At 50.2% G+C, this 24,284-nt stretch overlaps 1 protein-coding gene across 1 annotated transcript in view; it reads left to right on the top strand.

Moving 5' to 3' along the window:
• NONO (non-POU domain containing octamer binding) overlaps window positions 1-23,837 on the top strand; it is a 51,418-nt gene extending 27,581 nt beyond the window's left edge. The window contains 7 exon segments of the mRNA XM_075323958.1: window positions 12,132-12,227; window positions 13,161-13,357; window positions 13,627-13,711; window positions 13,790-13,892; window positions 22,669-22,708; window positions 22,797-22,909; window positions 23,015-23,837. Coding sequence (XP_075180073.1) covers window positions 12,132-12,227; window positions 13,161-13,357; window positions 13,627-13,711; window positions 13,790-13,892; window positions 22,669-22,708; window positions 22,797-22,909; window positions 23,015-23,143 — 763 coding nt within the window. The 3' untranslated portion in view covers window positions 23,144-23,837.
• The last annotated feature ends 447 nt before the right edge of the window (window positions 23,838-24,284 follow it).

Genomic DNA, 24,284 nt, shown 5'->3' with positions numbered 1-24,284 from the left:
CTCTGTGGAAGTGGGATCTTGCCGGCCCCCAAACCCTGAGGCCGGGCTCCATCCACAGACCCAGAGAACCTGCTGGATTTGGAGCGGGAGTGCCGTTCAGGGACAAGGCCCTGCAACTTTCAGGTACTCTGTGTCCCCGGCAGGCACGGACACTCTCAAGGCTTGCTGAGCGTTATAGTGCGCCGGGGACAGTAGCGCTGTGCGCTGGGGTTAGGTCACTGCAGCTTTGCTGAGTGACGTTACATGTTGGGAACTACTGCGCCGACCGCTACTGGAGCGGCGGCGCAGCTGCGACTTGTGGTGCGCCGGGGACTTTGCGCCGACCGCGCTTTTACGGCGGCGGCGCTTCTAACTTTAGCCCCCGGCTTCTGCGGCCTAGCGCCGCTTCGTTCCCGCCCCCACCCTGTCAATCAGGGTAGGGGAGAGACGCTGCTCAATTGGCAGCGCCGAGGGCTGGAGCCTTATTTACATGCTCCAGCCCTCTCACTAGGCACAGTGGGAAGCAGGCTTCCCGCTCTTCGTCTGTATACGCCCAGGGCCCGCCCCCCCTCTCCACAAGGACGCCGGCAGCCATTACACATGCGGTCTGGCTGGGGAAAGGCAGCAGGCTCTGGGAGACCCAGACTAAAGGGATTTCGGCGACCACACACCCGCTCCTAAGCGGGCGGTAAGCTGCACTTTAGTGCTGGCCCCACTAGTGCCTCAGTGTTTATATTAGTGTACTTTTTTCTTGGTACCATATATATATATAGTTGCACTGTAAGGTCGCTTCTTGGCTGGACACCCTGTACTGCTCTGAGGAGGCAGCAACATGTCATCCGCAAAACGCAAGGGTGCCAAGGCACAGGCTGTGTACACTGTTTGTACTGCATGTGGGGCTAATCTACCAGCAGGCTCCAATGACTCACATTGTGTGCAATGTTCAGTCCCAGTGGCACATCGTCAGCCAGAGCCTATGGTGGCAGTGGCCCAGGCAGAGACGCCTGTGAACCCTGCCCCGGTGACGGGGACAGACTTTGCAGCTTTTGCTGATAAAATGTCTGTGACTATGACAAAAATCCTGGAGACCTTGCAGTCCAGGCCAGTTACTCAGACCATGGACACTGCTGTGTCTATGCTCTCCGGTCCCCCTCAGTTGGAACTAATCCGTACTTCAAGGGGGTCTCAAGCATCACAGGCTGAAGTCTCTGACTCAGATGACAGTCCCAGGCAGCCTAAGCGAGCTCGCTGGGAAAGACCCTCGCCGTCATCACACTGCTCAGGGTCTCAGCGAGAAGAGTCTCTCTGTGATGAGACTGAGGACGGTGATCAGGATTCTAATCCTGAGGCCCCTCTCAATCTGGATGCCCCTGCTGGTGACGCCATGGTTAATGACCTTATATCGGCAATTAATAGACTGTTGGATATTTCTTCAGCGCTCTATTGGGAGACCCAGACGATTGGGGTATAGCTACTGCCCTCTGGAGGCCACACAAAGCACTACATTAAAAGTGCAAGGCCCCTCCCCCTCTGGCTATACCCCCCCCCGTGGTATCACGGGTTCTCCAGTTTTAGCTTTGTGTGCGAAGGAGGTCAGACATTCCATGCATAGCTCCACAGATTTTAGTCAGCAGTAGCTGCTGACTATTTCGGATGGAAGAAAAGAGGACACATATAGTGTCCCCAGCATGCTCCCTTCTCACCCCTGGATGGTGTTGTAAGGTTGAGGTACCTATTGCTGGTACAGGGCTGGAGCCTGACATGCTGTTTTCCTTCCACATCCCCTGGTAGGGCTCTGTGGAAGTGGGATCCTGCCGGCCTCTCAGCTCTGACGCCGGGCTCCATCCACAGACCCATTAGAACCTGATGGAGACGGAGCAGGAGTACGATCAGGGACAGGCCCTGCATCATACAGGTACTCTGTGTCCCCGGCAGGCACAGACACACTCCGGGCTGGCTGGGTGTTGTAGTGCGCCGGGGACCGCAACGTTGGAGCTAGTGTCCCTACAGATTACTGGGGGATTGTTTGTGTATGGGAACGCAGCGCCGACCCCCTCTGGACCGGGCGGCGCTGCTGTGATTTGTGGTGCGCCGGGGATCCGCCGTCCGCGCTTTTACGGCGGCGGCGGTTATAAATTGAGTCCCCGGCTTTTTGGGCCTAGGACGCCGGCAGCTCCGATTCGTTCCCGCCCCCACCCTGTCATTCAGGGTAGGGGAGAGACGCTGTTCGCTAGCAGCGACGAGGGCTGGAGCCTGATTTACATGCTCCAGCCCTCACACTAGGCACAGAGGGAAGCAGGCTTCCCGCTCTTAGCCAGGAACGCCCAGGGCCCGCCCCCCTTCTCTCTCAGGACGCCGGCAGCCATTACATGCAGTCTGGCTGGAGGAAGGACGCAAGGCTCTGGGAGACCTGGACTAGGGGCTATCTGGCGACCACACACCCGCTTTTTAAGCGGGCGGTAAGCGATTTTTCTGTGCTGGTCCCTCTAGTGCCTCACGGTGTATTGGTGTACTGTGTAGGATATAGAGATATTGTATTTCTTGCACTGTAAGGTCGCTTCTGGCTGCATCTCCCAGATCACTCTGTGGAAGCAACAACATGCCATCCTCAAAACGCAAGGCTGCCAAGGCTAGGGCTGTGTATACTGCGTGTGCTGCATGTCGGGCTAATCTACCAGCAGGCTCCGATGACCCCCATTGTGTGCAATGCTCCGACCCGGTGCTGCTTCGCCAGCCGGAGTCAGGAGGGAGAGTGACCCAGGCTGAGACGCCTGTAAGTCCTGCCCCGGTGACAGGGACAGACTTTGCAGTTTTTGCTGATAATATGTCTGTCTCTATGGCAAAAATCCTTGAAACCTTGCAATCTATGCATGGGGCTCAGTCTTTGGGCACGGCGAGGCCTCTGTCCTCAGGTCCCCCTCACTTGGAATTAATCCAGCCCACAGGGGGGTCCCCGGCTTCACAGGCCGAGGATTATGACTCAGATGATAGCCCCAGCCACCCTAAGCGAGCTCGCTGGGAAAGACCCTCGACGTCATCACACTGCTCAGGGTCTCAGCGCAATCAGTCTCCCTGTGATGTGTCTGATGAGAGTGATCAGGAATCCATTCCTGGAACCCCTCTCAACCTGGATACCCCTGATGGGGATGCCATGGTAAACGACCTTATCTCAGCCATCAATAGGCTGTTGGATATTTCTCCCCCAGCCCCTTCAGCAGAAGAGGCGGCTGCGGAGCAGGAGAAGTTTCGTTTCCTTTATCCCAAGCGTAAATTGAGTGCTTTGTTGGATCACGCTGACTTCAGAGAATCAATCCAGAAGCACGACGCTCACCCAGAAAGGCGTTTCTCTAAACGATCTAAAGATACGCGTTTTCCTTTCCCCCCTGAGGTGGTCAAGCGCTGGACACAGTGTCCATAGGTAGACCCCCCGATTTCCAAACTCGCAGCTAGGTCCATAGTTGCAGTGGAGGATGGCGCTTCACTTAAAGATGCCAATGACAGACAGATGGACCTTTGGTTAAAATCTGTCTATGAAGCTATCGGCGCGTCGTTTGCTCCGGCATTCGCAGCCGTATGGGCACTCCAGGCTATTTCAGCTGGCTTAGCAAAAGTGGATGCTATCATACATCCAGCAGTGCCGCAAGTGGCGCACCTTACCACGCAGATGTCGGCGTTTGCGTCTTACGCTATCAATGCGGTCCTAGAATCTACCAGTCGCACCTCAATGGCGTCCGCCAATTCAGTAGTTTTGCACAGAGCCTTGTGGTTAAAGGACTGGAAAGCAGATGCTGGTTCCAAAAAATGTTTAACCAGTTTGCCTTTATCTAGAGATAGACTGTTTGGCGAGCCATTGGCTGATATCATTAAGCAGTCTAAGGGTAAAGACTCCTCTTTACCACAACCCAGAACAACCAAACCTCAGCAGAAAAAGTGGCAGCAGAGGTTTCAGTCCTTTCGAGGTTCGGGCAAGACACCATTTACCTCGTCCAAAGGGACTCAGAGGACGCAAAGAAACTCAGATTCGTGGCGGGCTCACACGCGCCCCAAGAAAGCAAATGGAGGTACCGCTTCCAAAGCGGCTACCTCATGACTTCCAGCCCCCTCCCTCCGCATCGCCGGTCGGGGGCAGGCTCTCCCGCTTTTCCGGCATTTGGATGTCACAGGTCAAAGACCGGTGGGTGACGGACATTTTGTCTCGCGGGTACAGAATCGAGTTCAATTCTCGTCCTCCAGCTCGGTTCTTCAGAACCTCCCCACATCCAGATCGAGCAGATGCTCTGCTGCAGGCGGTGGGCTCCCTAAGAGCGGAAGGAGTGGTGATCCCAGTCCCTCCTCAGGAACAAGGGCAAGGGTTTTACTCCAATCTCTTTGTGGTTCCAAAAAAGGACGGCTCGTTCCGTCCTGTTCTGGACCTAAAACGGCTCAACAAACATGTGCACGCCAGGAAGTTCCGGATGGAAACCCTGCGTTCTGTCATTGCCTCAATGTCCAGAGGAGACTTCCTTGCCTCAATAGACATCAAAGATGCTTATCTCCACGTGCCAATTGCTACAGAACATCAACGTTTTCTACGTTTTGTGATAGGAGACGACCATTTTCAGTTCGTAGCTCTGCCATTTGGTCTGGCAACAGCCCCACGGGTCTTCACCAAGGTCATGGCGGCGGTGGTAGCAGTCTTGCACTCTCAGGGACACTCGGTGATCCCTTACCTAGACGATTTATTGGTCAAAGCTCCCTCTCAAGAGGCATGTCAGCACAGCCTGAATGCTACGCTGGAGACTCTACAGACGTTCGGATGGATCATCAACTTTCCAAAGTCGATCCTATCACCGACTCAATCACTAACGTATCTTGGCATGGAGTTTCATACTCTAGCAGCGATAGTGAAGCTTCCGCTGAACAAGCAGCGGTCACTACAGACAGGGGTGCAATCTCTTCTGCAGGGCCAGTTGCATCCCTTGCGGCGCCTCATGCATTTCCTAGGGAAGATGGTGGCAGCCATGGAAGCAGTTCCCTTTGCGCAGTTTCATCTGCGCCCACTTCAATGGGACATTCTCCGCCAATGGGACGGGAAGTCAACGTCCCTGGACAGGAAAGTCTCGCTTTCCCAGACGGCCAAGGACTCCCTACAATGGTGGCTCCTTCCCACCTCATTGTCTCAGGGAAGATCCTTCCTGCCCCCATCCTGGGCAGTGGTCACGACAGATGCGAGTCTGTCAGGGTGGGGAGCAGTATTTCTCCACCACAGGGCTCAGGGGACGTGGACTCCGCAGGAGTCCACCCTTCAGATCAATGTTCTGGAGATCAGAGCAGTGTATCTTGCTCTACTGGCCTTCCAACAGTGGCTGGAAGGAAAGCAGATCCGAATCCAATCGGACAACTCCACAGCGGTGGCATACATCAACCACCAAGGAGGGACGCGCAGTCGGCAAGCCTTCCAAGAAGTACGGCGCATTCTAATGTGGGTGGAGGACAGAGCATCCACCATATCCGCGGTTCACATCCCAGGCGTAGAAAACTGGGAAGCAGACTTCCTCAGTCGCCAGGGCATGGACGCAGGGGAATGGTCCCTTCACCCGGACGTGTTTCAGGAAATCTGTCGCCGCTGGGGAGTGCCGGACGTCGACCTAATGGCATCCCGGCACAACAACAAGGTCCCGGCATTCATGGCGAGGTCGCGCGATCAAAGAGCTCTGGCGGCAGACGCCTTGGTTCAAGATTGGTCGCAGTTTCAGCTCCCATACGTGTTTCCGCCTCTGGCGCTCTTGCCCAGAGTGCTACGCAAGATCAGATCCGAGTGCAGCCGCATCATACTCGTCGCTCCAGACTGGCCGAGGAGGTCGTGGTATCCGGATCTGTGGCATCTCGCGATCGGTCGACCGTGGTCACTGCCAGACCGACCAGACTTACTGTCCCAAGGGCCGTTTTTCCATCAGAATTCTGCGGCCCTGAACCTGACTGTGTGGCCATTGAGTCCTGGATCCTAGCATCTGCAGGATTATTTCAAGGAGTCGTTGCCACAATGAGACAAGCTAGAAAGTCGAATTCGGCTAAGATCTACCACAGAACGTGGAAGATTTTTCTTATCCTGGTGCTCTGCTCAGGGAGTGTCTCCCTGGCCATTTGCATTGCCCAAGTTTCTTTCCTTCCTGCAATCGGGGTTAGAAAAGGGCTTGTCGCTCAGCTCCCTTAAAGGGCAAGTTTCGGCACTATCCGTGTTTTTTCAGAAGCGTCTAGCACGTCTTTCTAAGGTGCGCACGTTCCTGCAGGGGGTCTGTCATATTGTGCCCCCGTACAAGCGGCCGTTAGATCCATGGGATCTGAACAGGGTACTAGTTGCTCTCCAGAAGCCGCCCTTCGAGCCTCTGAAGGAAGTTTCCTTTTCTCGGCTGTCACAGAAAGTGGCGTTTCTTGTTGCGATCACATCGCTTCGGCGAGTGTCTGAGCTGGCAGCTCTGTCATCCAAGGCTCCCTTCCTGGTGTTCCACCAGGACAAGGTAGTGCTGCGCCCTATTCCGGAGTTTCTCCCTAAAGTCGTATCCTCTTTTCATCTTAATCAGGATATATCCTTGCCTTCGTTTTGTCCTCATCCGGTTCACCGGTATGAAAAGGACTTACGTTTGCTAGATCTGGTGAGAGCACTCAGAATCTACATTTCCCGCACGGCGCCCATGCGCCGTGCCGATGCACTTTTTGTCCTTGTCGCTGGTCCGCGCAAGGGGTTGCAGGCTTCTAAAGCCACCCTGGCTCGATGGATCAAAGAACCAATTCTAGAGGCCTACCGTTCTGCGGGGCTTCCGGTTCCTTCAGGGCTAAAAGCCCACTCAACCAGAGCCGTGGGTGCGTCCTGGGCATTACGTCACCAGGCTTCGGCTCAACAGGTGTGCCAGGCAGCTACCTGGTCCAGTCTGCACACTTTCACCAAGCATTATCAGGTGCATACCTATGCTTCGGCGGATGCCAGCCTAGGTAGAAGAGTCCTGCAGGCGGCAGTGACATCCCCGTAGGGGAGGGCTGTTTTGCAGCTCTAACATGAGGTATTTCTTTACCCACCCAGGGACAGCTTTTGGACGTCCCAATCGTCTGGGTCTCCCAATAGAGCGCTGAAGAAGAAGGGAATTTTGTTACTTACCGTAAATTCCTTTTCTTCTAGCTCTTATTGGGAGACCCAGCACCCGCCCTGTTGTCCTTCGGGATGTTTTTTTGTTGTTTGCGGGTACACATGTTGTTCATGTTGAACGGTTTTTCAGTTCTCCGATGTTATTCGGAGTTAATTTGTTTAAACCAGTTATTGGCTTCCTCCTTCTTGCTTTGGCACTAAAACTGGAGAACCCGTGATACCACGGGGGGGGTATAGCCAGAGGGGGAGGGGCCTTGCACTTTTAATGTAGTGCTTTGTGTGGCCTCCAGAGGGCAGTAGCTATACCCCAATCGTCTGGGTCTCCCAATAAGAGCTAGAAGAAAAGGAATTTACGGTAAGTAACAAAATTCCCTTCTTCTCCCCCAGCCCCTTCTGCAGAGGAGGCAGCTGCACAGCAGGAGAAGTTCCATTTCCTGTATCCCAAGCGTAAATTAAGTGCTTTTTTGGACCACTCTGACTTCAGAGAATCGATCCAGAAACACGACGCTCATCCAGACAAGCGTTTCTCTAAACGTTCTAAGGATACCCGTTATCCTTTTCCCTCTGAGGTGGCCAAACGCTGGACCCAGTGTCCAAAGGTGGATCCCCCAATTTCCAAGCTTGCGGCTAGATCCATAGTCGCAGTAGAGGATGGCGCTTCACTTAAAGATGCCAACGACAGACAGATGGACCTTTGGTTGAAATCTGTCTATGAAGCTATCGGCGCGTCGTTTGCTCCAGCATTCGCGGCCGTGTGGGCACTCCAAGCGATTTCAGCTGGTTTAGCACAGGTGGATGCTATCATACATCCAGCAGTGCCGCAAGTGGCGTCCCTAACTTCGCAAATGTCTGCGTTTGCGACCTATGCTATCAATGCTGTCCTAGAATCTACGAGCCGTACCGCTATGGCGTCCGCCAATTCTGTGGTTTTGCGCAGAGCCTTGTGGTTAAAGGACTGGAAAGCAGATGCTGGTTCCAAAAAATGCTTAACCAGCTTGCCATTATCTAGAGACAGACTGTTTGGTGAGCCATTGGCTGAAATCATAAAACAGTCCAAGGGTAAGGACTCTTCCTTACCACAGCCCAGAGCAAGTAAACCTCAACAGAAAAAGTGGCAGTCGAGGTTTCGGTCCTTTCGAGGCTCGGGCAAGGCCCAATTCTCCTCGTCCAAAAGGACTCAGAAAGAACAAGGGAGCTCAGATTCCTGGCGGGCTCACTCACGCCCCAGGAAAGCAAATGGAGGAACCGCTTCCAAAGCGGCTACCTCATGACTTTCGGCCGCCTCCCTCCGCATCCTCGGTCGGTGGCAGGCTCTCCCGCTTTTGCGACATTTGGCTCACAGGTCAAAGACCGGTGGGTAACAGACATTTTGTCTCGCGGGTACAGAATCGAGTTCAGTTCTCGGCCTCCACTTCGGTTCTTCAGAACCTCCCCACACCCCAACCGAGCAGATGCCCTGCTGCAGGCGGTGGACTCTCTAAGAGCAGAAGGAGTCGTGATCCCTGTCCCCCCTCAGGAACGGGGGCGAGGATTTTACTCCAATCTCTTTGTGGTTCCAAAAAAGGACGGCTCCTTCCGTCCTGTTCTGGACCTAAAACTGCTCAACAAGCATGTGAACGCCAGGCGGTTCCGGATGGAATCCCTCCGCTCAGTCATTGCCTCAATGTCTCAAGGAGATTTCCTAGCATCAATAGACATCAAGGATGCTTATCTCCACGTGCCGATTGCTACAGAGCACCAACGCTTTCTACGCTTCGTGATAGGAGACGACCATCTTCAGTTCGTAGCTCTGCCATTTGGTCTGGCGACAGCCCCTCGGGTGTTCACCAAGATCATGGCGGCAGTGGTAGCAGTCTTGCACTCTCACGGACACTCTGTGATCCCTTACTTGGACGATCTACTGGTCAAGGCACCCTCTCAAGAGGCATGCCAACTCAGCCTGAATGTTGCACTGGAGACTCTCCAGGCGTTCGGGTGGATCATCAACTTCCCAAAGTCAAATCTGTCACCGACCCAATCACTAACGTATCTTGGCATGGAGTTTCATACTCTCTCAGCGATAGTGAAGCTTCCGCTGGACAAGCAGCGGTCTCTACAGACTGGGGTGCAGGCTCTCCTTCAAAGTCAGTCGCACTCCTTAAGACGCCTCATGCACTTCCTCGGGAAGATGGTGGCGGCAATAGAGGCGGTTCCGTTTGCGCAGTTTCATCTGCGTCCACTTCAATGGGACATTCTCCGCCAATGGGACGGGAAGTCAACATCCCTGGACAGGAAAGTCTCCCTTTCCCAGACGGCCAAGGACTCTCTGCAGTGGTGGCTTCTTCCCACCTCATTATCACAGGGAAGATCCTTCCTACCACCGTCTTGGGCGGTGGTCACGACAGACGCGAGTCTGTCAGGGTGGGGAGCAGTCTTTCTCCACCACAGGGCTCAGGGTACGTGGACTCAGCAGGAGTCCACCCTTCAGATCAATGTTCTGGGAATCAGAGCAGTGTATCTTGCCCTACTAGCCTTCCAGCAGTGGCTGGAAGGAAGGCAGATCCGAATTCAGTCGGACAACTCCACAGCGGTGGCATACATCAACCACCAAGGGGGGACACGCAGTCGGCAAGCCTTCCAGGAAGTCCGGCGGATTCTGATGTGGGTGGAAGCCACAGCCTCCACCATATCCGCAGTTCACATCCCCGGCGTAGAAAACTGGGAAGCAGACTTCCTCAGTCGCCAGGGCATGGACGCAGGGGAATGGTCCCTTCACCCAGACGTGTTTCAGGAAATCTGTCGCCGCTGGGGGGTGCCGAACGTCGACCTAATGGCGTCACGGCACAACAACAAGGTCCCAACCTTCATGGCACGGTCTCGCGATCAAAGAGCGCTGGCGGCAGACGCCCTAGTGCAAGATTGGTCGCAGTTCCGGCTCCCTTATGTGTTTCCACCTCTGGCACTCTTGCCCAGAGTGCTACGCAAGATCAGATCCGATTGCAGCCGCGTCATACTTGTCGCCCCAGACTGGCCGAGGAGGGCGTGGTATCCGGATCTGTGGCAGCTCACGGTCGGCCAACCGTGGGCACTCCCAGACCGACCAGACTTACTGTCCCAAGGGCCTTTTTTCCATCGGAATTCTGCGGCCCTGAACCTGACTGTGTGGCCATTGAGTCCTGGATCCTAGCATCTTCAGGATTGTCTCAAGGGGTCGTTGCCACCATGAGACAGGCTAGGAAGCCCACGTCCGCTAAGATCTACCACAGAACGTGGAGGATATTCTTATCCTGGTCCTCTGCTCAGGGAGTGTCTCCCTGGCCATTTGCATTGCCTACCTTTCTTTCTTTCCTGCAATCTGGGTTAGAAAAAGGTTTGTCGCTCGGCTCCCTTAAAGGTCAGGTCTCGGCGCTATCCGTCTTTTTTCAGAGGCGTTTGGCACGCCTTCCTAAGGTGCGCACGTTCCTACAGGGGGTTTGCCATATCGTACCCCCGTACAAGCGGCCGTTAGATCCATGGGATCTGAACAGGGTACTAGTTGCCCTTCAGAAGCCGCCCTTCGAGCCTCTGAGGGAGGTTTCACTTTCTAGACTATCACAGAAAGTGGCTTTTCTGGTAGCGATCACATCTCTTCGGAGAGTGTCTGAGCTGGCAGCACTATCATCCAAGGCTCCCTTCCTGGTCTTCCACCAGGACAAGGTTGTGCTGCGCCCCATTCAGGAGTTTCTCCCGAAGGTGGTATCCTCTTTTCATCTTAATCAGGATATCTCTTTGCCTTCGTTTTGTCCTCATGCAGTTCATCGGTATGAGAAGAATTTACATTTGTTGGATCTGGTGAGAGCACTCAGAATCTACATTTCCCGCACGGCGCCCTTGCGCCGTTCGGATGCACTCTTTGTCCTTGTCGCTGGTAAACGCAAAGGGTCGCAGGCTTCTAAGGCCACCCTGGCTCGATGGATCAAAGAACCAATTCTTGAAGCCTACCGTTCTGCTGGGCTTCCGGTTCCATCAGGGCTGAAGGCCCATTCTACCAGAGCCGTGGGTGCATCCTGGGCATTACGACACCAGGCTACGGCTCAACAGGTGTGCCAGGCAGCTACCTGGTCGAGTCTGCACACTTTCACCAAACATTATCAGGTGCATACCTATGCTTCGGCGGACGCCAGCCTAGGTAGAAGAGTCCTGCAGGCGGCAGTTGCCTCCCCGTAGGGGAGGGCTGTCTTGCAGCTCTAACATGAGGTATTTCTTTACCCACCCAGGGACAGCTTTTGGACGTCCCAATCGTCTGGGTCTCCCAATAGAGCGCCGAAGAAGGGAATTTTGTTACTTACCGTAAATTCCTTTTCTTCTAGCTCTTATTGGGAGACCCAGCACCCGCCCTGTTGTCCTTCGGGATTTTTGGTTTGTTTGCGGGTACACATGTTGTTCATGTTGAACGGTTTTCAGTTCTCCGATGTTACTCGGAGAGAATTTGTTTAAACCAGTTATTGGTTTTCCTCCTTCTTGCTTTTGCACTAAAACTGGTGAGCCAGTGATCCCACTGGGGGTGTATAGCCAGAAGGGGAGGGGCCTTACACTTTTTAGTGTAATTGCTTTGTGTGGCCTCCGGAGGGCAGTGCTATACACCCAATCGTCTGGGTCTCCCAATAAGAGCTAGAAGAAAAGGAATTTACGGTAAGTAACAAAATTCCCTTCATTCCAGGGCAAAGCTTTTTCTCTTTCCTTTTCCTGTTGGAATTCATGGACAGATTGTATTTGCAGCACTATACTTGCTCAATATAAGCAACGTGATGCAACTATTTCATGCAAATACAAGTCAAAAATTGTTGGTGTCTGATTCCACCGGCAGTGATGTAACTGGAGTGCCCAGTACTGCAGAACGGCTTCCCTTGTACAACTGTGATGTGTGGGATCTCTGTATGTTATTGATTGCCATCGCCTTATAGTAATGGCGGTGGCAGATGGGTGCATACAATAAAGATCATTAACCTTCTCTTGCTCCTTCCGTCACTTCTTGTTGATATTGAAGCCATTGTTTTGTCCTCTTCCTGTGCAGCTTCCCGCGTCCTATCACTGTGGAGCCTATGGAGCAGTTTGATGATGAAGAAGGGTTACCCGAAAAACTTGTTCCAAAGAATCAAGCCTACCACAAGTATGGATTTTGTTTGTTTTCCTCTCTCACTGGTAGTATGTAAGTAAGGTAGTCTCTCTAAAGCAACAGAATAAAATCCTCTGCTTATTCCCATAAAAGAAATAGAAAACATGTAGCCGTTTTCTCTGCCCTTTTTATAGCTGTCCCCAAATGACAATTCTATTTTTTTTTTATCTTTCATAATCTTTCATATAGCTTTTGTATACAGACTCCTCTTTCATTTAGTCTGCTAAACTAATTAAAAAGTTCAGTTTTATTCTATTGCTGTAGATGTGCACAACAAGTCAGTGTAGCCTAACAAAAACATTATACAGCTTGTCTCTGACTTACCGTTTTTTTGTACTTGACAGTAAGTTACGTCGCCTGCGACTTGCATTGAAGTGTACTGCAAGTGGATCACTTTTGTGACTGTCACAGATCGCAACGCCACAACTTCGAATAGTGTTCATTCCAGTGTTGCAATATATTACTACAGTTTAGAGTCACATGACACATTAACCATGTCCCTAGCCTTCAAAAGAACATTTTTTTGCTAGCTCATCTGAGAGCAGTATGATGTAAACCATGAATCCAACCATGTATCACTTAGATTACTGTGTGCAAGTTTTGACACAATCTGAGTTTTTAGATTTTGCAATGCAGCGGAGCTGAGGAAGCTGGCCCTGCCCACTTCAGGAAAAACCTGCTGACTGATACCTTTTTTAAGATGGCTGACTTAGATTACTTGGGAAAATCTAGAGGAAGATCACTATTTGCCTTCTCATTGACATATGTACAGTTATATTAAAATGAAACTTTTTAATATATGAACATACAATATTCCTATTTCTAAAAAAATGTAGGCTCCCAAATTTCAGACTCTTATAGATCCAGGGTCTTTGTAGGTGATTTGCAGCATGTATATCTCTTTATTGCTCTGTGTTGCTGTCATAGGGAGAGAGAGCAGCCTCCTCGCTTTGGTCAGCCTGGAAGTTTTGAGTATGAGTATGCAATGCGCTGGAAGGCCCTCATTGAGATGGAGAAACAGCAGCAGGATCAAGTAGACCGAAACATTAAGGAAGCACAGGAGAAGATGGAACTGGAGATGGAGGCAGCAAGGCATGAGCACCAGGTCATGCTTATGCGGCAAGGTAACGGTCTTCAGCACTAAAACATTTGTGACCTACTCTTAGAATAGCGTGGTCAGTGGGGGGTCGGCCACCAGGACCTTCATCAATTGAAAAATGTATTCCTACTGGTCATACTGGCATCCAGTACATTAGTGAGTTATACTGGTGAGGATAGTGGAGCTACAGCATCATACAAGTATCTCTACTGAGAATGTCTGCATATTTCTATACCTATATTACTTGACCCTATAATATATATATTTTTTCATTTGTGCCATGATTATTAACAGATTTAATGAGGCGCCAGGATGAATTGCGCAGATTGGAAGAGCTCCATAACCAAGATGTACAGAAACGGAAGCAGATGGAACTGAGGTACAATTTTCAGGTGCATGTCATCCTGTTTACCGCATACAAATGATTGGGGCGTTCATATACAAAGTGTTCTTACAGACATGAGGAAGAACGCCGGAGACGCGAGGAGGAGACACGTCGGCAGCAGGAGGAAATGCTCAGGCGTCAACAAGAGGGCTTTAAAAATGCCTATCCCGACTCAGTAAGTCAGGCAGTAATTTCCTATTACAGAAATATCACAAGTGTTACTCTATAATGATTAGAAATCAGACAAATGTATAGAAGCAATACATGCTTTATTGAGGTAGATAAATAGAATTAATAGTTAAAATCAATAAACAATGGAAGCAAGGGGAGGTTGTGAGGGACACACAATAATAGAGATAAGACCATGCAAATAGTAACCACTGGATGGCAGAATACTACCAAGGAATGGACAAGGACCAGTAACCCGGGTGGATGAATCAGACGCTGGTTTTGTCTGGAACAGGTTGGTACTGGTGGTCACAGGCAGGCGGTGGGAGCTTGCAGCAACTGGAGACCCCTGGATGGTGACAGGTGGGCAAACGGGAAGCACTAGTCAAAACAGCCAGTCACAGACAAATATGCAAAGCGGGTTACAGCACGAGGACCTGACAACTAGCACGGGCAGACTAGCTATGGGGACACGGAGGTGAGCTGGGTGGAGCGTCGACACTCCTGGGCTGGGAGTGCCTACAGCGTGACTATGTATATCCACACAATTTATTACAATGCAGTGCTGAACATTAGCCACATAGATATTTGGTGCAATGTAATGCATACAAATAATGAAATTAAACGTAAAGGAATAAAGATGCATTATAGTCAGACATAACCAAAAATTTATCAAACATGGTGATAATAAATCATACTTGTCTCCACCCATATATATATATATATATATATATATATATATATATTATTTATTTTATTTTTTGCCACATTAATCTCATTTTTACTTTGCTCACTTATATTAAACCTTTCACGACAAAAGACATTTACATAAAATTTCGTGTCCCTTGACTTGTGGGCTCACACGCTGAGCCCACGTTTTTCCCTGCACATGTTGGTTGATCAGATCAGCCACTTGTGCCTCCTAACAGCCGTGGATGGATCAGAGATCTGCCCGCGGCTGTTAACCAGTTAAATCTCGCTGTCATTCTGACAGCGGAATTTAACACGCACCAGATGAGAGCGCGTCATTCCCCTGGTCCCAGCGGCACACCTGTGATCACAGGGCTCTAATGGGTTGTCATGACAGCCGGGGTCAGCAGATGACCACTGACTGTCGTGATCCGAGCCGACATTCCTAGGAAGTCGTGATTTCTGCAGTACAGAGCAATGCTGGGGCTCCACTCTACAGCACAAATGATCAGACGATCACTGCTTCAAGTCCCTGTAGGAGACTACTAAATCCAGTTAAAAAAAAACAAAAAACCCCACAAAGTACAAATCTCCCCTCTTTTGCCCCATGGAAACTAAAACCATTTTCTTCATCGTTCCTTATGGGAGACCCAGACCATGGGTGTATAGCTTCTGCCTCCGGAGGACACACAAAGTACTACACTAAAAGTGTAGCTCCTCCCTCCGAGCATATACACCCCCTGGATGACAAATCTAACCAGTTCAATGCTTTGTGTTCAGGAGGTCACACACACACATGCATTCTCATCTGAATTTTGATTTTTGATTTCAAAGATTTGGAAGAAAAGTGGGTCCAATCTGGACTCCCGGCATGTCCCTTCTCACCCCACTGTGTCGGCGGTGCTGTTAAGGTTGATTTTACAAGGCTGGAGCCTTCACATGCCGCGCTCCTTCACCATCCCCTGAGGCTCTGGCTTGAAGTGGGAGCCATCACGGTTCTCACTGCTTTGCAGGAGACCGGTCTCCATCCGCAGCCCTTTCAGGTTCCTGCCGGACGGAGCGCTCACCCCCCAGGGACCTGGCCCTGCGTCTCATAAGCTAAGTATTGAGACGTTATTCAGGGGTCCCTTGTACATTTATTGTGGGGAGAGTGTTTTGTTCACTTTGCTGTGATTTCCGGCCGGTTCTCTGTTTTTTTCCTGAGAACCGCGCCGAGGGTGCCTGCTCGTCGGCCGCATGGAAAAATCTAGGCCCCGGCCCCTCCTCACTCCGGCGCCATTTTATCAGCGTCCACACACTGATCGGCGCTGGCTGCTGCACTCTTCTCCCTCCTCGTCCCACGGCTCTGATTCACAAGCTGAATTGCAGGGCGAGGAGGATGCCTTTACTGTGGGCTCGGACGCTACCTCTATGTACCCCATTGATCTATCCGAGGGTGATGCGGATGTTAGTGACTTGATTGCGTCCATTAACTCCGTACTGAACCTCAATCCACCAGTGTCAGAGGAACAAGCCTCTCTGGTAGAAAAACACCAGTTTACCTCACCTAAGAGAGCAAGTAGTATGTTTTTTAACCACTCCAGTTTTCAGGCCACTGTGACCAAGCCCAGGGCCTGTCCTGACAAACGCTTCCCAAAGCGTAGTTCTGATGACAGTTTTCCCTTTCCACCAGAAGTGGTCAAGGAGTGGGCTCAGTCACCAAAGGTGGATCCTCCGGTGTCTAGAATCTCAGCCCGGACAGTTGTATCTGTGGCCGATGGCACCTCACTTAAGGATCCCACTGACCGCCAGGTTGACCTTCTGGCCAAATCTGTATATGAGGCGGCAGGGGCCTCGTTCTCCCCGTCCTTTGCAGCAGTGTGGGCTCTTAAGGCAGTCTCTGCTTCGCTGGCGGAGATACATTCCCTCGCCAGGGACTCTATACCCGAAATGGTTGCCTTAACTTCCCAGGCTTCGGTTTTTTCATCCTATGCCATGTCTGCCATTCTGGAGGCTTCTCACCGCACGGTGGTGGCTTCCGCTAATTCACTCGCGATCCGCAGGATCTTGTGGCTTCGAGAATGGAAAGCAGACGCTTCTTCCAAGAAGTACCTTGCTGGGCTCCCCTTTGCTGGGTCCCGGCTGTTCGGTGAACAACTGGATGAAATTATTAAGGAAGCTACTGGCGGGAAGAGTACTTCCTTGCCACAAACTAAAACCAGGAAACCTGTCCAGGGCAGGAACCAGTCGAGGTTTCGTTCCTTTCGTTCCTCTAACTGGTCTTCCTCTAAGCCCTCAGCTTCGTCAACTAACTCAGCCAAGGATCGAAAACCCAGCTGGCGCGCGAAGCCGCGTCCTCAGAAGAACGGAGGAGCCGCTGCCACTAAGGCAGCCGCCTCTTGACTATCTGGCTGCGCCGGCAACGTCCTTGGTCGGTGGCAGGCTCTCCCACTTTGGCGACGTGTGGTTTCAACACGTCTCCGATCAGTGGGTGCGGGATATCATCTCCCACGGCTACAGGATAGAATTTTCTTCCAGCCCGCCAAACAGATTTTTTCTGTCCACTCCCCCCTGCTCCAAAGCCGCCGCCTTCTCACAGGCCGTGGCAATCTTGCAGGCCAACGGAGTAATTGTTCCGGTTCCCGCCCGGGAACGGTTCAGAGGTTTCTACTCAAACCTCTTCCTAGTCCCCAAGAAGGACGGTTCCGACCCATCCTGGATCTCAAGCTTCTCAACAAGCATGTTCAGGTGCGACACTTTCGCATGGAATCTCTGCGATCGGTCATTGCCTCAATGACCCAAGGAGATTTTCTAGCATCCATCGACATCAGAGATGCCTATCTGCATGTGCCAATTGCAGTTTCACACCAGCGTTGGCTACGTTTTGCAATCGGAGAGGAACATTTCCAATTCGTGGCTCTCCCCTTCGGGTTAGCCACGGCCCCTCGTGTATTCACCAAGGTCATGGCAGCAGTGGTTGCGCTTCTGCACCTCCAGGGGTTGGCAGTGATCCCTTACCTGGACGACCTTCTAGTCAAGGCTTCATCCAGTGCAGACTGTCAGCGGAGTGTCTCGCTCACTCTCGCCACGCTTGTTCATTTCGGGTGGCTTGTCAATCTGCCCAAGTCCACTCTGACCCCGACCCAGAAACTTACGTACCTAGGGATGCAATTCGAGACTCTGCCGGCACTTGTGAAGCTGCCCTTAGTCAAACAGCAGTCCTTTCTTCTGGCGGTGCGTTCTCTGTTGAAGCCCCGCCGTCATTCCATCAGGCACCTCATGCAGGTGCTGGGTCAGATGGTGGCGTCAATGGAAGCGGTTCCCTTTGCCCAGTTCCATCTGCGTCCTCTGCAGCTGGACATTCTCCGCTTTTGGGACAAGCGGACCTCTTCTTTGCACAGGCTTGTGGCTCTGTCGCCACAGACCAGGAGCTCTCTTCAGTGGTGGCTTCGGCCCCTCTCTCTGTCTCAGGGACGCTCCTTCCTGACCCCGTCCTGGGTGATCCTCACCACGGACGCCAGTCTCTCCGGCTGGGGAGCAGTATTTCTCCACCACCGAGCACAGGGCACTTGGACTCCGTCCGAATCAGCCCTCTCGATCAATGTGCTGGAAATCAGGGCTGTACTCCTAGCTCTCGTAGCCTTTCACCACCTGTTGGCGGGCAAGCACATTCGAGTCCAGTCGGACAACGCGACAGCAGTTGCCTACATCAATCACCAGGGCGGGACTCGCACCCGCCTGGCGATGTTGGAGGTTCAACGCATCCTTCAGTGGACGGAGGACTCCAGGTCCACCATATCCGCAGTCCACATCCCAGGTGTTGAAAACTGGGAGGCAGATTATCTCAGCCGTCAAACCGTGGACAGCGGCGAGTGGGCCCTGCATCCGGCAGTGTTCCGGTCAATCTGCCGCAAGTGGGGCACTCCGGAAGTGGATCTAATGGCATCCCGGCACAACAACAAGGTTCCGGTTTACGTGGCTCGCTCCCACGATCCTCAGGCCTTGGCAGCGGACGCGCTGGTTCAAGATTGGTCCCAGTTCCGTCTGGCCTACGTGTTTCCCCCTCTAGCTCTCTTGCCCAGGGTCCTGCGCAAGATCAGAATGGAGGGCCATCGTGTCATAATCATTGCTCCAGACTGGCCCAGGCGAGCTTGGTACCCAGACCTGCTCCGTCTGTCCGTAGAAATGCCGTGGCATCTCCCGGACCGCCCAGACCTTCTCTCTCAAGGTCCGTTTTTCCGCCAGAATTCTGCGGCTCTCAGATTGACGGCGTGGCTCTTGAGTCCTGGATCCTGATGGCTTCAGGCATTCCTTCCGAGGTCATCTCCACTATGACTCAGGCTCGGAAGTCTTCCTCGGCCAGGATTTACCACAGGACTTGGAGGATTTTCCTATCTTGGTGTCGCTCTTCCGGCCATGCTCCTTGGCCGTTTTCTTTGCCAACCATCCTGTCCTTTCTACAGTCCGGTCTGCAGCTAGGACTATCCCTCAATTCCCTCAAGGGACAGGTCTCGGCTCTGTCAGTCTTGTTCCAGCGGCGTATCGCCCGACTGGCTCAGGTGCGCACCTTCATGCAGGGCCCATCTCACATCATTCCTCGTTACCGGCGGCCTTTGGATCCCTGGGACCTTAATCTGGTCCTCACGGCCTTACAGAAACCCCCCTTTGAGCCTCTTAGGGAGGTTTCTTTGTTTCGACTTTCACAGAAAGTGGTCTTTCTGGTGGCCATAACTTCCTCAGGAGAGTCTCTGATTTGGCTGCGCTTTCTTCGGAGTCACCCTTTTTGGTTTTTCACCAAGACAAGGTGGTTCTCCGTCCGACTCCGGACTTTCTCCCTAAGGTGGTGTCTCCTTTCCACCTTAACCAGGACATTTCAGTGCCTTCCCTTTGTCCGGCCCCTGTACATCGCTTTGAGAAAGCGTTGCATACCTTGGATTTGGTGCGGGCGCTCCGGATCTATGTGTCACGCACCGCCGCTCTTAGGCGGTGCACCTCTCTTTTTGTGCTAACCACGGGTTAGCGCAAGGGTCTCTCGGCTTCTAAACCGACCCTAGCTCGTTGGATTAGGTCGGCCATATCCGATGCCTACCAATGTTCTCAGGTGCCTCCCCCGCCAGGGATTAAGGCGCACTCGAGCAAAGCTGTCGGTGCCTCCTGGGCTTTCAGGCACCAGGCTACGGCTCAGCAAGTCTGTCAGGCTGCCACTTGGTCTAGTCTGCACACCTTTTCGAAGCACTACCAAATGCATGCTCATGCTTCGGCAGATGCGAGCTTGGGCAGACGCATCCTTCAGGCGGCTGTCGCCCATTTGTGAAGTTAGGTTTTGCCTACTTCTCAGTTTCTGTTTATTTCCCACCCATGGACTTCTTTGAGACGTCCCATGGTCTGGGTCTCCCATAAGGAACGATGAAGAAAGAGAATTTTGTTTACTTACCGTAAATTCTTTTTCTTATAGTTCCGACATGGGAGACCCAGCACCCTCCCTGTTGCCTGTTGGCAGTTCTTGTTCCGTGTGTTTTTCACCGGCTGTTGTTGTAGACAGAGGTTCCGGTTATTCCGGGTTTTACTCTATCTCTACTTATGGGTGGATGTCCTCCTTCAGCTTTTGCACTAAACTGGTTAGATTTGTCATCCAGGGGGTGTATATGCTCGGAGGGAGGAGCTACACTTTTAGTGTAGTACTTTGTGTGTCCTCCGGAGGCAGAAGCTATACACCCATGGTCTGGGTCTCCCATGTCGGAACTATAAGAAAAAGAATTTACGGTAAGCAAACAAAATTCTCTTTTTTAGAAAAAAAAATACACATTTGGTATTGTTGTATTCAAAAAGGCCTGCTCTGTCAAAATATAAAGTTAGGCAATCTGATCGGTAAGCAACGTAACAAACCTCCCCCACCCCCCTTTCCCGCTCCCAAATTTAAATAAATTTAGAAAAAAATCACCACTTAAAAATGATAAATAAAAAAAACAAAAAACCTATACATGTTTGGTATCTATGTACTCATACTGACCTGGAGAATCATACTGCCAGGTCAGTTTTACCATGTAGTGATAGTGTCTCTCATCGGCCTCCCTTTGCTTCCATTGTTTCTTATTTTTTTTTTTTTTTAACTTTTTAATTCTTATTTTTGTTATTTACATCAATAAAACATTTTCTTTATATACAGTGATCTGACTTCTCATTATTAAAGAGTAACATTTATTTGATATTTTTGCCTTGCTCTTTTCTCTCATTTATATTGGAATTACTTTTTGGATTATAGTCTTATTATAGACCCTGCGTTAGATGAGCTGTGGAGTGCTGCCCCCCCCAGCTCTGCCTGTTTTGTTGCAGCTGGTACACACGATCATAGAAATGCCAAAGCCGCAGAATTTAGGCTCAGCTCTTGAGTTATGCCTAAGTTTTACAACTTTTCAAAGCTTTTACTACAGATTTTCTGAATGATTTGATGAATCTGGCCTAATGTCTATTCTATCGGGAAAAAATAGAAACTCTTCTCAACAAGTTAAAGGGTGCCCCTTAAATAAAAAAAAAAATGAAAGTGTAATCCTAAGGCTGGGGCACTAGTGCGATCCTCACTTGACACTCAGCTCTCGCTGGCAGAACAGCAGTGTCATGCGAGTGTCCCTGCGAATGAGGTCCAACTGTACGAGCGGACCTCAGCTGCGGGGGGCCGGCTCTGAGGAGGAGAGGGCTGGCACTGCAGAGAGGAGAGCTGGATTTATCTCCTTTTATCTTCCGTAGCCGGCTATTGCCATTCTTGCACTGCACTCGTGGTACACCGGTGTAATGCGACTGCAGTGCGATTTTTCTCTTGCCCCATACACTTGAATGGGTGCGAGAGAAAGTCTCACATTACAGTCGCAGCATGCTGCCATTGTTTTCTCGGCTAAATTAGGGCTCATGTGCGCTGACACACAGGCTAATATTGATCCGAGTGGAATGCGATGTTTTATCGCGCTCCACTTGCACCGTTTTTCTCGCCATGTGTCTTAGGCCTTACAAATAGATTTGGGGATACTTTCCTGAGCTCAGGCATCAACGATAATCCCAAGTATGGGTATCTGCAGAGCCCCATCTAAGTATAGTGAAGGTAGAGCATAAGCACTTCCTCAGTATGCATTGTGTGAGACTGAAGCAGATCACTGTACTTGGCTATCTCTTAGTCTCATAAAGAAGGAATAGGGAAAAACATGTCCAATAATAGGCATATTTTTAAAAATATTTTTAGCCGTTACTAATTAGCATTTAATAAATGTAAAAAAAAGTGACCGCCACCTCTAAGCAGAATAAGACACTTCTGAACATTTGGTGTACTTTTTTTTTTTTTTTTGTGACCTTAACCAAAGATGCCTCTCCTGGGCTGAAAGGCTACAATGTAATGTCGGGCAGGATCAAGCATTAACTAAAACTGCCACAAGCTGATGGGAGGAGTGATAAGTCAGGAAGGAGTTTACTACAAATTCAAATAAACTGACCAGCACCTCCAAGAATAAGACAAGTGTGAACAGGTGCTAGCTGGCACAACTCAGAGAATACAGCTGTACTCTGTAAATACTATAATATGCAGGACATTAGAACTGCATTACTGCTATTAAAATGTCAAGAAACACAGGTACTTCACTTACAAATTAGCCAATTTGTGAGAGCCCATCAGCCACACATCCCTGCTCTTCAGCTTTTGCTTACACAACTTCTATGTGGCGTGGTAGCTGGTTTCTCAGTTTCCCACAAGGCTCCATAGACTTTCAGTCCACACGTGAGCTGGCTGGCTAGTCTGATGTGTGGTCACTGCTCACGTGGTTTAGAAGAGTATCACAACAGCAGTAGATACTGGGGTAGACAGCGATCTGTAAATATTGTAATACTTGTACTATATATTACATAGGTAATTTAGTGGTGTCTTTAATAAACACTTTACAATGTTATATATTACAGGTTGTGTCCACCAACATTGTATAAGAGCCTGTAGTACTGATGTCTAGGCTATCATTCACAATAGTTTCCATAATGTAACACACAGGTCATAGATCAATGCAGCAAATAGGGCGAAAGCTTGTATCCGATTCTGCAGTGTATAATAGTGTGTAACGCACTGATTTCTCTTTCCTTAGAGGGATGCTGACATGAGGCTGCAACAAATGGCCATGTCTGGTAAGCGCATATGTTAGTCACGTCATTCTGAGGTCAGTATTGCTCATGGTAAGAACATGTTGCTAAAGCTGTTGATTGTCTTGTCTAGGGTCCATGGGAATGAGCAACCGGTCTGCACTGGGCAATAGCAGTGTTCCTGCAGGAACCGCTCCTCCAACAGGACCCACTTCCATGATGCCAGAAGCTGCTGGAATTGGCATGGTGTGTTAATTGCTCAAATTCTTCATTTTTTTTTTTATTTTTTTTAGTATACTTTGGATTCCATGTCACTGATGGCTTTTATGTCCTCGGCCTCTTCTCTCCTAGACTCCCCAAACAGCTGAGCGCTTTGGCCAGGCTGCCAACATTGAAGCTCTTGGTGCAACTAATCAACAAGCCTTCCAGCGTGGCACGCCAGGAGCTGATTTTGGTGCTAATAAGCGCCGGAGATATTAGTTTTTTTTTCTTTTTCTCCTTTCTTTTTTTTTTTTTTTTTGGTCATCAGCTGTATGAGTTGTCCAAGATTAGTGTGACTGGATGTGTATTGGTAGTGTTCATGTTGTAGGGCATTCTCTGGTGCAAATGGAGACCAATCTGATGGTTTTAGGCACATTTGCTGAGGGATTAAGGGTTGGGAGGGAATACTGTTTAAAATCTTGTAACATGAACTTTCCAAGAAATACACTGCTGGCCTTTTTTTCTTGCAGAAAAGGGGGTGAACACTTTTGGACAATTCTGAGCTGTAATGTGCCACTGTGCCTCCCATTCCTGCCTCTTCAGCCCTATACAATATGACTTGCTGTCCCTGAAAAGCAGCCACACAGCTGTCCTGAGCAGCAGTGGCAAAGCTCCTTTTATACGTTTTTTTTTTTTTTTTTTTTTCTGTTCTCCTGTTCTGGACCATACTGTATGTAGTTGTTGGTTTTTTTGTATTTTTTTTTTTCTTATTTCCCCATCCTGCCCACCGAGTTTTATGTTCTAGTTAAGTTATCACAAGTCCCAATGCTTCGGTCATACGTTCTGCTATCTTTCCAAGTGTCATCATGTCACCTTCCTCAGTGTGTATTCCTCAGCATTTCCTGAAAGAGTTTATTGGTTACTTGGCAATGTGAAAATTGTTAATAAATAAATGGGATTTTAAGACTTTTAATTTATGTATTTATTTTTGGGGGTGAAGGTACAATTTGTATATCAACACATGGTTTGTAATTTAGTTATTTTCTACCTACACAAACGTTCTAATAAAGGGCCAATTTATTGATGGCATGGTACATTAAAGACCCCAACCTGCCGGCAAAAAAACAACAATTTATGTTTGCTGTAATGGTAATTTGCATGAAACATACTATTGTTAATGTGCAGCAGTCTAATTTGGAAGTACAGTTGCAGGAAGAAAATGCAGTTATATTTTCCCTGCAGCTGCTCTATTCCAGTCATCAGCGAGGTACCCGGGCTTTGCACAATCTGCTCTCACTACGCCGTAGGCAAGCAGTCAAATCAAGGATTAGTAGATGTAATTACTGTATGATCATTATGTAGTGAGTACTGACTATATATTTTAGGCTCTGACTCATTCTGCAGATAGTGGGAGTCTGTC

Source organism: Anomaloglossus baeobatrachus, chromosome 9, assembly GCF_048569485.1.
Source record: "Anomaloglossus baeobatrachus isolate aAnoBae1 chromosome 9, aAnoBae1.hap1, whole genome shotgun sequence".
Lineage (NCBI taxonomy): Eukaryota > Metazoa > Chordata > Amphibia > Anura > Aromobatidae > Anomaloglossus > Anomaloglossus baeobatrachus.
This window is presented reverse-complemented; position numbering and strand designations above follow the sequence as displayed.